At 36.0% G+C, this 13,851-nt stretch overlaps 1 protein-coding gene across 1 annotated transcript in view; it reads right to left on the reverse strand.

Annotated features, from left to right (window-relative positions):
- Window positions 1-10,598: 10,598 nt before the first annotated feature.
- Window positions 10,599-13,851, reverse strand: part of TMEM71 (transmembrane protein 71) — a 34,327-nt gene continuing 31,074 nt past the window's right edge. Inside the window, exons 7-9 of the mRNA XM_049765590.1 lie at window positions 12,198-12,259; window positions 12,039-12,099; window positions 10,599-10,679 (exon numbers count right to left, since the gene is read on the reverse strand). Of these exons, the coding sequence (XP_049621547.1) occupies window positions 10,649-10,679; window positions 12,039-12,099; window positions 12,198-12,259 (154 nt within the window). The 3' untranslated portion in view covers window positions 10,599-10,648. The remainder of the gene's footprint in view (window positions 10,680-12,038; window positions 12,100-12,197; window positions 12,260-13,851) is intronic.

A 13,851-nucleotide genomic window follows, 5' to 3' on the forward strand; every position in this document is an offset into this window, starting at 1 on the left:
ATGTTGCAGTCTTGAGTTCACTAGAAGCTTGAGTCTTCAAGAAGAATTGCTTCTATGTTTTAGTCAAGAGGTAGAGTGATCTCAGATACTATTCTTAATATCATTGACTGATGGATGTGACTCATACACAGTGTGGAGGGTAATCTATAATGCTAAAAACCAATGGTTTATAAATGCTAATCACACTGAAAAATACTATCACAGCACATAAGCAGCCACACACCATTCATTGCCTAGCCAAACTTAGCCATCATAGTAGTCTGGCTGAGATTATTACTAGGTTAAGAGATCTTGTTGCCTAAAATTGTAGGAGTACACAATAAATTCACAAATGACTTTTTCGATAACAGTTGATTTTTCTTCTAGTTTTATCCTGTTCTTTTGCTTTCCCATTTATTTCACTACTCCTGCTTCCAATAAATTGAAATGTTATACAATTTCCATTGATAAAGATAACTAATTTAATGTAAATTACTAATATTGTTTTTCATATTTCAGAAGAAATGCACTTTTGTGTCTTTTTTTGTTTGCTTTTGTTTTGGGCCACACCTGGCAGTGCTCAAGGGTGATTCCTAGCTATGTATTTATTATTTTAAATGATTTCAAAGTCTGCTTTGAACATTTTAGATAAATATTCTTCTTCTACAAATATAAAATGATTTAAAATAGGGGCCAGAGAGATAGCACAGTGGTAAGGTGCTTGCTTTGCATGAAGCTGGCTCAGGATGGATGGTAGTTCCAATCCCAACATCCTATATGGTCCCCTGAGCCTATCAGGAGCAATTTCTGAGTGCAGAGCCAGGAGTAACTGGTGTTACTGGAGCCAGGAGTGCTGCTGGGTGTGACCCCCCCAAAAAAAAAGATTAAAAATCTAGTTTTATAAAACAATCTATAAATGTATTTTATTTCAAAGTTATCTGATTGTATGTATAAAAAACATGAAAAAAGGAAACCAAAACATCATCTGAAACAAAAGTAATAATGACATGGCTGTAGACTATAAATTAATTTATAAAAGTCAGTTATATTCCTACATGCCAAGAATGAACAAATAACATTTAAAATACAATACTACTCACATTAGCACTAAAAGAAACAAAAGATTTAGGTCTAAGTCTTTTAAAATATGTAGGAAGATAAGATATGTACAGAAGCTGATGAAAGAAAAAACTAAATAAATGGAAAGATTTATGTGCTTAGGTTACCCATGATTTGTTACCCATTCTTGTGTCCTCAAATTATGGTAACTCACAACTGTCAAAGTTGATGAAAGATTTGAGATCCTCATGACACTTTCCTCAGTTCTATCACATACATAAAGGGTTCACAGAACACAAGTAAACAGTTGATTTTTGTTTATTATTTTATTATAAATGTATTAACAACAAATACAGAGAAGCATCAGAAAAGAATTGTGTGCAGCGATGTATGTGGGAATGAAAAAGAACATCTGTACCCTCTTTGGGTACCAGCCACCCAGATCCCCAAACTCCCTATGTCTCACCCTTCAGATTTTTATGGAAATACCCTTATGTAGTCACAATTGATGAAATCACTGACCTTTAAGAATGGATTCAGCCAGAAATAGAGGAAAAAAGTAGACTGAATTCCAATTTCAGCTTTCTAATCAAATGGTTTTCTTTCTAAAAAAAACTACCTTAAGTGACCTTACAAAAGTCATCTCTATGATGATAATCACTCAGGAGTTTCCACTTGTTTCATATCTCTGTGCTAGAACAAGCAACATATATATATAATCCATAAGTTTTAATATCACATTAGTATAATATTTTCAACAAAAATAGATTAAATACATTTTACTAACAATGAAATTTTGATGTGGCCATATGAAGTAGAAAGCAATTTTTCTAGCAAGTTTATAGTCTGAGAATATCAAAGCGAAAAATATTTGAATTTCTACTTTGGGACCATATACAAAGGAAGAGAAATGTCTTCTATATCCTGGTTGATTTTACAAATGCAAAATTTTTTAAGTTCCCTGGTCTTCAACATGTATTTTGAACTCACTGCCATTTTTTCTATTCTATCTTTATCTTAATTTTATTTTGAGTGATATATAATTATGAGTTCCTAAAATTCTAAAAGCTTTATAAAGAAAATTCTTTAAAAAGTTGAGGCCATGGATCAGAAAGATAGTACTGCGGTAGGGCAATTGCCTTGGACACAGCTGACCCAAGATGGACAGTGGTTCGAATCCTGGCACCCCATATGATCCCCCGAGCCAGCCAGGAGTGATTTCTGAGCACAAATCCAGGAGTAACCCCTGAGCACTACTGGGTGTGACCCAAAAACAACAACAACAAACATAAACAAAAACAAAAAGGTTGAGGCCAGAGGGAAAATACAGCAAGTAAGGTGCTGTTTTTTGCCAAGTTCCAACCATGGCACTACATATATATATATATATGTTTAAAAATATATAAATGCAGCTGAGCAGAAACATACCACCAGCACTGATCCTTGAGCTCAGAGCCAGGAGAAAACCCTGAACATGGCTGGGTTGTGGCCTCTCCAACAAAAAGAAAAATGTTCCACACAAGAAACAGCTCTTTTAGGCCCATTTTTATTGGAAATCATCTACTGATACTATCTATCATTAAGCAACTTATTTGGAAAGATTGACATTTTCCTCCATTTTATTTTATGTACAAGCTGTATTTATAGACTTTTAAGTGTGTGTTGATCATTGTAAATTTGCTTCTATTGCTCACCTAAAGCCATTCAGTTTATCAAGGGATAGATCACACAGGAAGGCTGAAGAATTTGCATTTTATAGATTTTATGTAGAATTCTCCATGAAAATCATTATTTCAAAAGTATTTCCTTGAGGAACACTTATTCCTATTGTTTTGTTCTCTATGATAGTTCCCAATCATTTTTCCTTCACTTCCAGTGTTTGCAAATCAGACACAATTATTATTATTTTCATGAATACATTACAATTTTGAAGAGACATATAAGCGATTTTCAAATCATAAAATCGAATTATAATGCTTTCTTTTATTCTCAAATATCTTCCCTCGTAAGTCCCTTCCAAGAAAGTCGTTGATTCCAAACAGACTGCAATTCACAATTTCCAGATATTCAGATTGGAGACATTCATTAGACGCATCCCTAAATGGTTGTGAAATTTTGGCAAACCTACATGTGTAAGAGAACAAAAATACATAATTTATATACACAGTAAAAGTAATATCTACTTTCATTACTGCCTTGAGCTTGTGCATGTATCCTCACATGTACACACAATGCTTGGAAAATCATAAATTGGAAAATCAGATCTTTACCGGAATAATATTTTCCCTCAAACCAAGACAAGTACTCTTAACTACCATATTCTATTGCTTTCTTTATCATCTGTATCACTAACTCTGAATCAAAATTTCTACCAGACATCTGAGTTTTCCAAGATTTTTAGTCCCTAAAGTTTGTTCTTTCATTCACCAACTTCATATAAACTCACCAAAATGAACATTGTGAGGCACATATGGGATACCAGCTTTGAACTTCATTTGGAGGGGGCTGCAGCATTTTTAATATTCAGGTACAGAGGGGCCAGAGAGATAGCACAGCTGTGGGGCATTTTCCTTGGACCCAGTTGCCAGTGGACCTAGGGGGGACCCGGTTGGATTCCCGGCACCCATATGTTTCCCCTTCCTACCAGGAGTGATTTCCGAGTGCAGTGCCGAGAGTAACCCCTGAGCACCACTGGCTGTGGCCCAACAACCAATCAATCAATAAATAAAGTTTTAAAAAAAAACATTCAGGTACATAGCTCTTTGCTACACCGTACTTTAAGAAAAGACAGCACATATATTCAATTCAACGCAGATTTATGGAGCATTTACTATTTTTAAGACATTATGACTGATTAAAAAGAAAAAAGTTGATAGCTTTTGGCTTCAGGGTCTTAACTGCAAGAGTATATAGCTGGGTCAGAGAAATGGAAAGAAAGTGAATTATGAACAAGTTAAAGAGGCTAAAGGATAGTTCAAAAATAAGTGGTGTATCCATGCATATGTAGACTTCATTTCAACCTTTACTATTTCATGGCACCCCAGTACAAGAAGTATGATCTTGATACCTCCAGCACTGTTGGATCTCAGCTGAACTGAGTAGCCAGATTTACACACTGAACTGTGCAGCCAAGTTGCCTACTTTCAGGAACCCCCAGTCCCACCAAACACTGCTTGGGATCACTGACTCCCACAAAGAACAGCTTGAAGTATATATACAAAATAAAATCAAGTAATATTCAGTTTGACAAGGTTCCTGGACCTACGGAAAACAACAAAAGAGTCATTGGAGTCCCAGAGAGCCAGGAAGAAAAACCCCATGAATATGGAACAACGACATCATTGCTGAGAAGTTCCCAGAAATTAAGAACGCATGAACCCACATGCCTGGATGCCCAGCATACTCTGTAAAAGAGACTCAAATAAACACCCAAGGCACACCCTAATTATAATGGTGAAAACCATAGATATAAAATACTAAAAGCAACAAGATTAAAAATGGAAAGTATATATAAAGGATCACTCTTAAAATTTACAACAGTGAAAAAAATTATTAAAATGAACACCTCACCAAGAATACTTCACCAAGACAGACATTCATTTAGTTTTGAAGGAAGGACACACAGTTTCACAGATAAAAGTAGTTGAAACTTTACAGACTCAAAACCAACTTTAATATGTGACAGGTTATTTTAAGGCAAAAATACCCCCCACACACAAAAAATACTTCTACAAAAAGATAATACAAAATTCCATGACAATAATTTCTCTCAATATCAAAGAACTAAATGGATCACTTAAGATAAACAGTTGCGAATGGATCAGAAATTGAATTCAGCATTCCTCTGCCTGCAAGAAACATATTTGAATAGTCAGAGTAAACAGACTCAAAGTCAAAGGTTGGAAGCCAATTCTTTAAACAAAACACTTACATAAAATGCTAACTAAGGTTAATGTAGTATTAGAAAACAAAGACTTCAGACTTAAAAAGGATATGAGACAGAGAGGGCCACTTCTTAACAATCAAGGTATATACATAAAGAAGAATTATGTGAGGGGCCAGGAAAACACTTAAAACAACTACTAATAGGCTGGAAGAAAGACATCAATAGAAACACAATAGTAGTTAGAGACTTCAGCACTGCTCTGTCACCTCTTGATAGATACCAGGCTAAAACCCAACATGAACATACTGGATTTGAAAAAAAAAATTGGAAGAAAGGGAATTAGTAGATATATTCACAGGGCTTTCATAACCCCCAAAGTTGAATGCACATTCTTCTCCAATGCACATGGGACATTCTCCAAGATAGATCACACACTGGGCCACAAAGCAATTTCCAAAAAAAAGAGAAGAGAGAGAGAGAGTATAGAAATTGTATGAACTATATTCTCAGACCATGATTCACTGAAAATAAAAGTTAATTACAAACAGAAATGAATGCTGAAACAAATTTAACACCTGGAAAATAATCAACTCACTACTAAACAACTAGTAAATCAGAAAGAAAAGAAATCAAAGAGGAAATATAAAGATTCTTGGAAACAAATGAGAATCAGAACACAAACTATCAGAATTTTTTGGAACACAGCAAAAGGGTTAGTAAGAAAAAAATTTATAATTTTTCGAGCATTCATCAAGAAAGATCGAAGGGCCTAGATAAAAAAAGTGACTTGAAGGGGCCGGAGAGATAGCATGGAGGTAGGGTGTTTGCCTTGCATGCTGAAGGATGGTGGTTCGAATCCCAGCATCCCATATGGTCTCTGAGTCTACCAGGAGTGATTTCTGAGCGTAGAGCCAGGAGTAACCCCTAAGCGCTGCCTGGTGTGACCCATAAACAAAAACAAAAACAGAAACAAACAAAAAAGTGACTTGAAAAATGATTTAAAAATGAGCCAAATGCAAGAAGGAGGAAAGGAATAATAAAATTTAGAGCAGAAATTAAAGGACTGGACACTCAGAAAACAATATAAAAGATCAATGAAAGCAAAATAAAAAAATAATTATTATGTAGATGCAAATAAAAAGAATGAGATATCATCTCATACCACAGAGACTAGCACACATCATCAATAATAAAAACAAGTGCTGATGTGGATGTGATGAGAAAAGAAATCTCATTCACTGCTAGTTGAAATGTAGATTGGTCTAACCTTTTAGGAAAACAATATGGACATTCCTCAAAAACCTAGAAATTGAGCTCCCGTATTAAACAACAAAAATGCCCTGGGTATATATTCCTTAGGGACCCAAAAAAGCAATGCAAATCAATCGTCTTCACTCTTATGTTCATTGGAGCACTATTCACAATAGTTAGAGTCTGGAAACAACTCGCAGTGGTCCTCAAACTATGGCCCGCGGGCCACATATTGTATTTGTATCTGTTTTGTTTCTTTATTGCAAAATAAGATTTATGCAGTGTGCATAAGAATCCGTTCATAAGTTTTGTTTTTACTATAGTCAGACCCTCCAATGGTCTGAGGGACAGTGAACTGGCCCCTTGTTTAAAAAGTTTGAGGACCCAATCCATGAAGAGAATAGCAGATAAAGAATCAGTGGTACCATCAGCCTGACATCGATTAAAGAAATGCACAGAATTCAGAGTCTTTAAATGTAAGAATCTGATACCAACAATAGCTAAAGTGTGAAAAAGTTTCACCGGGACCTTGAGAATGACCCGAGTTGGATGGACTGGTATGCCTGAAACCCGGAGTCGGTCTTATGCCAATAAACTTCTGGGGTGAGGCCTTTTTGTAATCAGGTCAAGGATTTTTTTTTTCCATTTTCTCCATTTTTCTGGACCTTTGCAAACAACGGCGATTGCCACTACCACACCTCTACTATATTTTTTACTCTTATCCTTTAAGGAAAAAAAATACAGCTTACTGAACTTAAAAATAAATAACTGTAGTAGAATGCCTGTCTCGAATACAGGCAGGGGATGGGAAGAGGGGAGGGGGTAATGTTACACTGGTGAAGGGGATGTTCTGGTTATGACTGTAGCCCAACTATGATCATGTTACTTAAATAAAAATATATTTAAGAATAAAAAATAAAACTACTACAAAAAAAGAATCAGTGGTACTTGATGAAATATTAATGGTATACAATGAAATACTACACAGCTATCAGAAAAATGTCATGAAATCTGCTTATATATGGATATATATGATGGATATTATTCTGAGCAAAGTGAGTCAGAGGGAGAAGAATAGCATAGAATGAAAACAATAATTTGTGGGATATATTAAAAAAAGAAATAGTATGCTAATAATATCCAAAGACAATCAAGATGAGGGCTAAGAGTACTTGCTTATGTTAGGAATTTAGTTGCAAAGAACAGAGGATTGCAATTAGGGCAGATAATTACATGACAATGATAGGTGGAAATGATCACTCTGGACAAGAACTGGGTGTAGGGTCCGGACAGATAGAAAGAGGTATGGTGTTTGCCTTTCATGCAGATGACCTGGGATGGACCTGGGTTTGATTCCTGGAATCCCATATGATCTTCTGAGCCTACGAGGAGCGATTTTTGACCAGATTTAGGAGTAACCCCTGAGTGCTGCCAGGTGTGGCCCAACACCCCTCAAAAAATAACTGGGTACAAAAAAGAAGTAAAGTGATCATCATGATACCTTGTCCCTAACAATATTGCAAACCACAGAGTCAACTGGAAAAAAGGAACACTAAGAGAAAGTAGATAGATAGATAGATAGATAGATAGATAGATAGATAGATAGATAGATAGATAGATAGATAGATAATGATAGATGATAGTAAGGATAGATTTAGATAGATGATAGATAGATAATGTGTGCCATAGAGGAAGGCAAAGAGGGCAGAAGGGAGGGTGAGAGAGAAACTGGGGATATTGTTGATTGGAAATGTGCCCTAGTGAAGGGATGGTTGTTGGACATTTTATGACTGAACCTCTCAACTATGAACAAATAAGTAACCATATTTCATGGTGATTCAATTAAAACGTTATTTTAAAAAAATGGATACAAATCCATATTACATGAATGAGGCTATAGATGAAAGTGTGGAAATAGATTTATTATCCAGGCTTCACCGTGGTATTTTTCAAGAGAGAACAAGCAAGGAGTTCAGGCTGTGGAGGTGCCTTGAAAGCCATAGGCATATAACCTGCAGCTTAGACACTGGCTCTTCTTGGAAGCCTTTGCTACCTATTTCACCGCTCTCTAGTTAAACCTTGTTCCTGGTGGGTTCATAGCTAATGCTAACTCCCTCCAACTTGCACCATCTAAAAATGTAACTTCATATGTCCTTTACATGTCCTCTGATATCTTGAAGCTATGACATCACAACTATGGCATCTTGTGGCAGTGGTTGCTAAGTGCAACTGTTACCTTATACTCCAGGGAACACATCACACTTTCTTTTTCTTTCTTTTCTTTCTTTCTTTCTTTCTTTCTTTCTTTCTTTCTTTCTTTCTTTCTTTCTTTCTTTCTTTCTTTCTTTCTTTCTTTCTTTCTTTCTTTCTTTCTTTCTTTCTTTCTTTCTTCTTCTTTCTTTCTTTCTTTCTTCTTTCTTTCTTTCTTTCTTTCTTTCGTCTTTCTTTCTTTTCTTTCTTTCTTTCTTTCTTTCTTTCTTTCTTTCTTTTCTTTCTTTCTTCTTTCTCTCTGTTTCTTTCTTTCTCTCTCTTTCTTTCTTTCTTTTCTTTCTCTTTCTTTCTCTCTTTCTTTCTTTCTCTTTCTTTCTCTCTTTCTCTCTTTCTTTCTTTCTTTCTTTTTTTCTTTCTTTCTTTCCTTTCTTTCTTTCTTTCTTTCTTTCTTTCTTTCTTTCTTTCTTTCTTTCTTTCTCTCTCTTTCTTTCTTTCTTCTTTTCTTTCTTTCTTTCTTTTCTTTCTTTCTTTCTTTCTCTTTCTTTCTTCTTTCTTTCTTCTTTCTTTCTTTCTTTCTTTTCTTTCTCTCTTTCTTTCTCTCTTTCTTTCTTTCTTTCTTTTTTTCTCTCTTTCTTTCTTTCCTTTCTTTCTTTCTCTCTCTTTCTTTCTCTCTCTTTCTTTCTTCTTTTCTTTCTTTCTTTCTTTTCTTTCTTTCTTTCTTTCTCTTTCTTTCTCTCTTTCTCTCTTTCTCTCTTTCTCTCTTTCTCTCTTTCTCTCTTTCTTTCTTTCTTTCTTTCTTTCTTTCTTTCTTTCTTTCTTTCTTTCTTTCTTTCTTTCTTTCTTTCTTTCTTTCTTTCTTTCTTTCTTTCTTTCTTTCTTTCTTTCTTTCTTTCTTTCTTTCTTTCGTTTTTTGGGCCACACCTGGTAATGCTCAGAGGTTACTCCTGGCTATGCACTCAGAAATCGCTCCTGGCTTGGGGGACCATATGAGACGCCAGGGATCAAACCCAGGTCTACCGGCCTTACCACTATGCTATCGCTCTGACTTCAACATATCACACATTTTTAAATCTACATTTTATTTACTTTCAGTAAGTTTCATCCTTGAAGAATACAGCATCATATAGGTTGTTTGACCAATTGCCTTAGCAGGAAGGCTGCTTTGGAATTTGACTTTATCCATGTCACTGCTGCTGATGAACATCACTTACCTTTCCCTAGATCACTCTGGTTTCGTCAGGTTTGCAACCAAGATTCACAGTGTTAACTCTTTGCTTTGTCTGCATAAGCACATCTTTTGCCCAGATAGAATTTGGTTTCGTCATGAGCATAAACCACCTTCAATTTCAAGAAGAGCTGTGCTCCCTCTGGTTCTGAAGAACTCATTCATTTATACCAGCAAAAATTGGTTTACCTCAGAGCCTTTCAGCCAGTTCTGTCCTTTAATTAGTCCAGGCCCTAACTATTTTACCCCTAAAGTTCAGCACAAGAGTTCCACTCGCCTCTACATGACCCATTTTTAACAAAGTTTTCATAGTTAGGTAATTGAGTTTAGTCAATTAATGAAATCATTTCTGAAGTAATTTCACTTTAGAAATAAAGGAGAACATTTCACAAATTCTTTGCAAGATTCTCATTGTCAATGTACAAAGAAATTGTGTGGATAGTTACAAACAAATAAAAATCCAATAAATTTTTATTTTTAAGAATTGATTTTGCGGGCCGGCGAGGTGGCGCTAGAGGTAAGGTGTCTGCCTTGCAAGCGCTAGCCAAGGAAGGACCCCGGTTTGATCCCCCGGCATCCCATATGGTCCCCCCAAGAATTGATTTTGCTTTTGTTTGTTTCTCTTATGATTTGGGGGAACACACTAGCTGATCTTATCCTGACTGTACTGGGGGTAACTGCTAGAAGTGCTCTGGGGATTAAACCCAGGGTTTACTATGCAAATATAACATCTGTTGTAAAGTTCTTATTTGACACAAAAGCAGACAGTTCCTAGGCCACATTTTGCTTTCATCACAGAACTTCCTAACAACATGGTACTTGTACTTCAGATGAGTTGTATATAGTTATCTTAAAACTCAAAAGAAGAGATTTATTTAAAAAAAATTGTTCCACATCTGAGAGCTGAGTTACAATATAGCTCTTTTAAAATCATTAGCTCAATACTACTTAGTCCTGGCTTGGCTTGTGCGCAATATCTCACCCAGAAAAACTGTGCATACCTGGAAAGCTGTACTTAAGGTTGGGTGATAGACATGTTAGAGTTTCTGCCCAGACTTGGGGCATGATCTGCAAGGTAAAGAAGAGAAAGCAGCATTAATTTGCAGGTGCTGAGAATAGTCTGCCTCTAGTGACTGCAGGGCCCAATTACTTTCACAGTTAGATTAAATAAAGCTTTATAATATCAACCCATCTTTCTCCTTCCCCCCCTAGACACAGTGCTACCTCTACCCTATGCCCTGTGCATGTGCACACACACACACACACACACACACACACACACACACACACACACACATCCTGGAAATTAAAGAAAGCATCACTCACAGTGTCAGTAAATCAATATCGGCTGGAGCCATACACAAAATAAATCTCCATTAAACCTCACTGTGATGCATGAATTAACACGATTGTGTAAATAGAGCAACCATTTCAAGAGCAAAGGCTGGTAACTGAATTTGAATTACAGACCTCAGTCTTGAAGCTATGGAAGTTGGCCTCTGGCAGCCATATTGAAGTGAAGGTAATTAGCACCATCCATCTCGCAAAGAGAAGGTGCTTAGCAGTCTATTAGAAATTCTGTCAGTATCTCACCCAGACCACAGTAACCCTTTGGAACTTGCTGAAATGAGCCTGGGCAGTTCAGCACAGCACATGATAGTTAAGAGAATGAGAGAAGGGAGATGTCAGTTGTAACTGACATCATTTCTCAGGCCGCTGGCCAGCTATTTGAAAAACTAGCAGTCCAAGGGGCTAAGGGCAGAGTATGGGGTGCATGCTGGGAACTGGGGCTTAGGGAGGTCAACACTGATGGTGGGAATTGCCCCAAATTCACTCTCACTATGTACCTTAAATAGAACTGTGAAAGACTTGTAATTCGCATTCGTCTCAATAAAAAATATTTAAAAAACTAATCTATGAGATATCTCTTAATATGAGACATTTACAAAAGGTAGTTCTATGAGTATCTGAAAATGCTTGTAAAAATCTAAATTCATACTTTTTAAAAAATATTTTTGATTTAAAAATTAATTCTTTCTGTTTTGAGATAAGGATTTAGGAGAGGGCTGGAGCAGTAGCACAGTGGTAGAGCGTTTGCCTTGCATGTAACTGATCCAGAATGGACCTAGGTTCGTTCCCCGGCATCCCATATAGTCCCCCAAGCCAGGGAGCAATTTCTGAGAGCATAGCCAGGAGTAACCCCTGAGTATCACTGGGTGTGACCCCCCCCAAAAAAAAAGAATTTAGGAGATAGGACGATATTACTATTTGATTTTAGCCATAATAAAAGATAGTCTTGAGGACAAATGATCTTTCCTGTATTTAGCCATTGTCATCTATTTCTCAGTAGCATGAATATCTTTAGTCATTCTCAATTATCAAATTATTATCATCTATTTTGATAATAATAACAAAAGCAATACTTACTGAATGCAGGATACAACTTTGAAATAGCTGGCTAGGCTGAGAAATAATGATTTGACAACATCTTAGATAAGAAAAAGAAAATGTTTTTATTATTTAAAATGATCAAAGTTGGAATGAAATACAGAAATCAGAGCAGTAACTTGGAAATTTTTTACTTACAAATAGTAGTTATCATCAAAGAACCTGTGAAGATAGCGGCTAATATTCCTCCCCAAAACCATCTGAAATAGCAGGATTGCTCAGGATTAGCAAACTTTACATTTTCAACACATGAGAAGTTCTTTTAAACATCTTTCTGATGCCCAGATATCAATATCCCATTCCTAATTATTTGCCCATGAAAAAAATAAAAGCTATGTTTAGGTAAATAGATGTACATAGCCATACTATTCAGGCAGTGGTCCTCAAACTATGGCCCACGGGCCACATATTGTATTTCTATCTGTTTTGTTTCTTCATTGCAAAATAAGATATGTGCAGTGTGCATAAGAATTCGTTCATAAGTTTTGTTTTTACTATAGTCAGACCCTCCAATGGTCTGAGGGACAGTGAACTGGCCCCCTGTTTAAAAAGTTTGAGGACCCCTGACTGCTAAAGGATAACAATACAATGCCCAACAACTGCTAAGTACCCAAATTCTATAGACCTATACAGTAGCTTATAAGTCAGACATAAAAGAAATATAATTGTGATATGAGCTACACCAAGGATTAAACTTGAACATTTTATGCTAAACGACTGAAGCTATATATCAAAGGTCACTAACTGTAAATTGTATCTATAAAAGTTTTCCACACAAAGCAAATCCGTAGATATAAGTAAATAGGGAGTTTCCAGAGGCTAGAGGGAAGTGGGAACAATGAAATTATTCTCAAAATACTGGCTACATCTTCACAAGTTTTGAACTATACTAAAAGCCACAGAATTATATTTTGGTAGGAAGCACTGAATTTCTTCTTTCAGGGAATTTAAACCAGTCATTCATGAGCAATGAAGAAATCCCCCCTGCTGCTTATAAGTTTACTATAAAAAAAATTAAGCATTTGGGTTTTGTCATTTTTATGTGTCATTCTAAGACAAAATGGCTAGTTTAAAAATAATAACATTTGTGTCATTTTTATTTTAAAAATAAGAATAATGACAATATATAAAAATAGAAAAAAATGTGAAACAATCTTACCCCAATGATATCATTATAAAACTGATGAATATTTTTCTTAATTGTTTTGTTTTTGTTTGGGGGGGCCATACCCGGCAGTGCTCAGAGGTTACTTCTGTCTCGGAGCTCAGAAATCACTCCTGGATCAACTGCAGACAAGGCAAATACCCTACCCCACTGCATCCCTGATGAATATTCTTTTAAAAGCACTTTCAAAGCTTTCTCTGGGCTGAACAGATAAGGCTCTAGCTTTGTATGTGCCCAATGCTTGTTTGATCCCTTGTGCAGCACATATTCTCCATGCAACACCAGGAGTGATCCTTGCGAACAGAGCAAGGAGTAAACCCCCAGCACCACTAGGTGTGGTCTAAACCCATTTCCCAAATAATATATAAAGAAAAGTGATTTCCTCACTGTGTTATTCTACTGGGCCTTCAAACTGCTAATGTGTGTTATGATTCTCTGTGTTTTGATATGTAATGTGGAATTTTTCACATTTATTTTGAAACAAAAAAATTTCCCCACCCATTCCTACTTCTTGTTCTTTTAGTCCTGTGATCTAAAAATACTTTTGAAAACTCATAATTATCTGTGACGCTTATTTAAAAATATTGGTTCTGGGCCCGGAGAGATAGCACAGTGGTGTTTGCCTTG

This window comes from Suncus etruscus, chromosome 19, assembly GCF_024139225.1.
Source record: "Suncus etruscus isolate mSunEtr1 chromosome 19, mSunEtr1.pri.cur, whole genome shotgun sequence".
NCBI lineage: Eukaryota > Metazoa > Chordata > Mammalia > Eulipotyphla > Soricidae > Suncus > Suncus etruscus.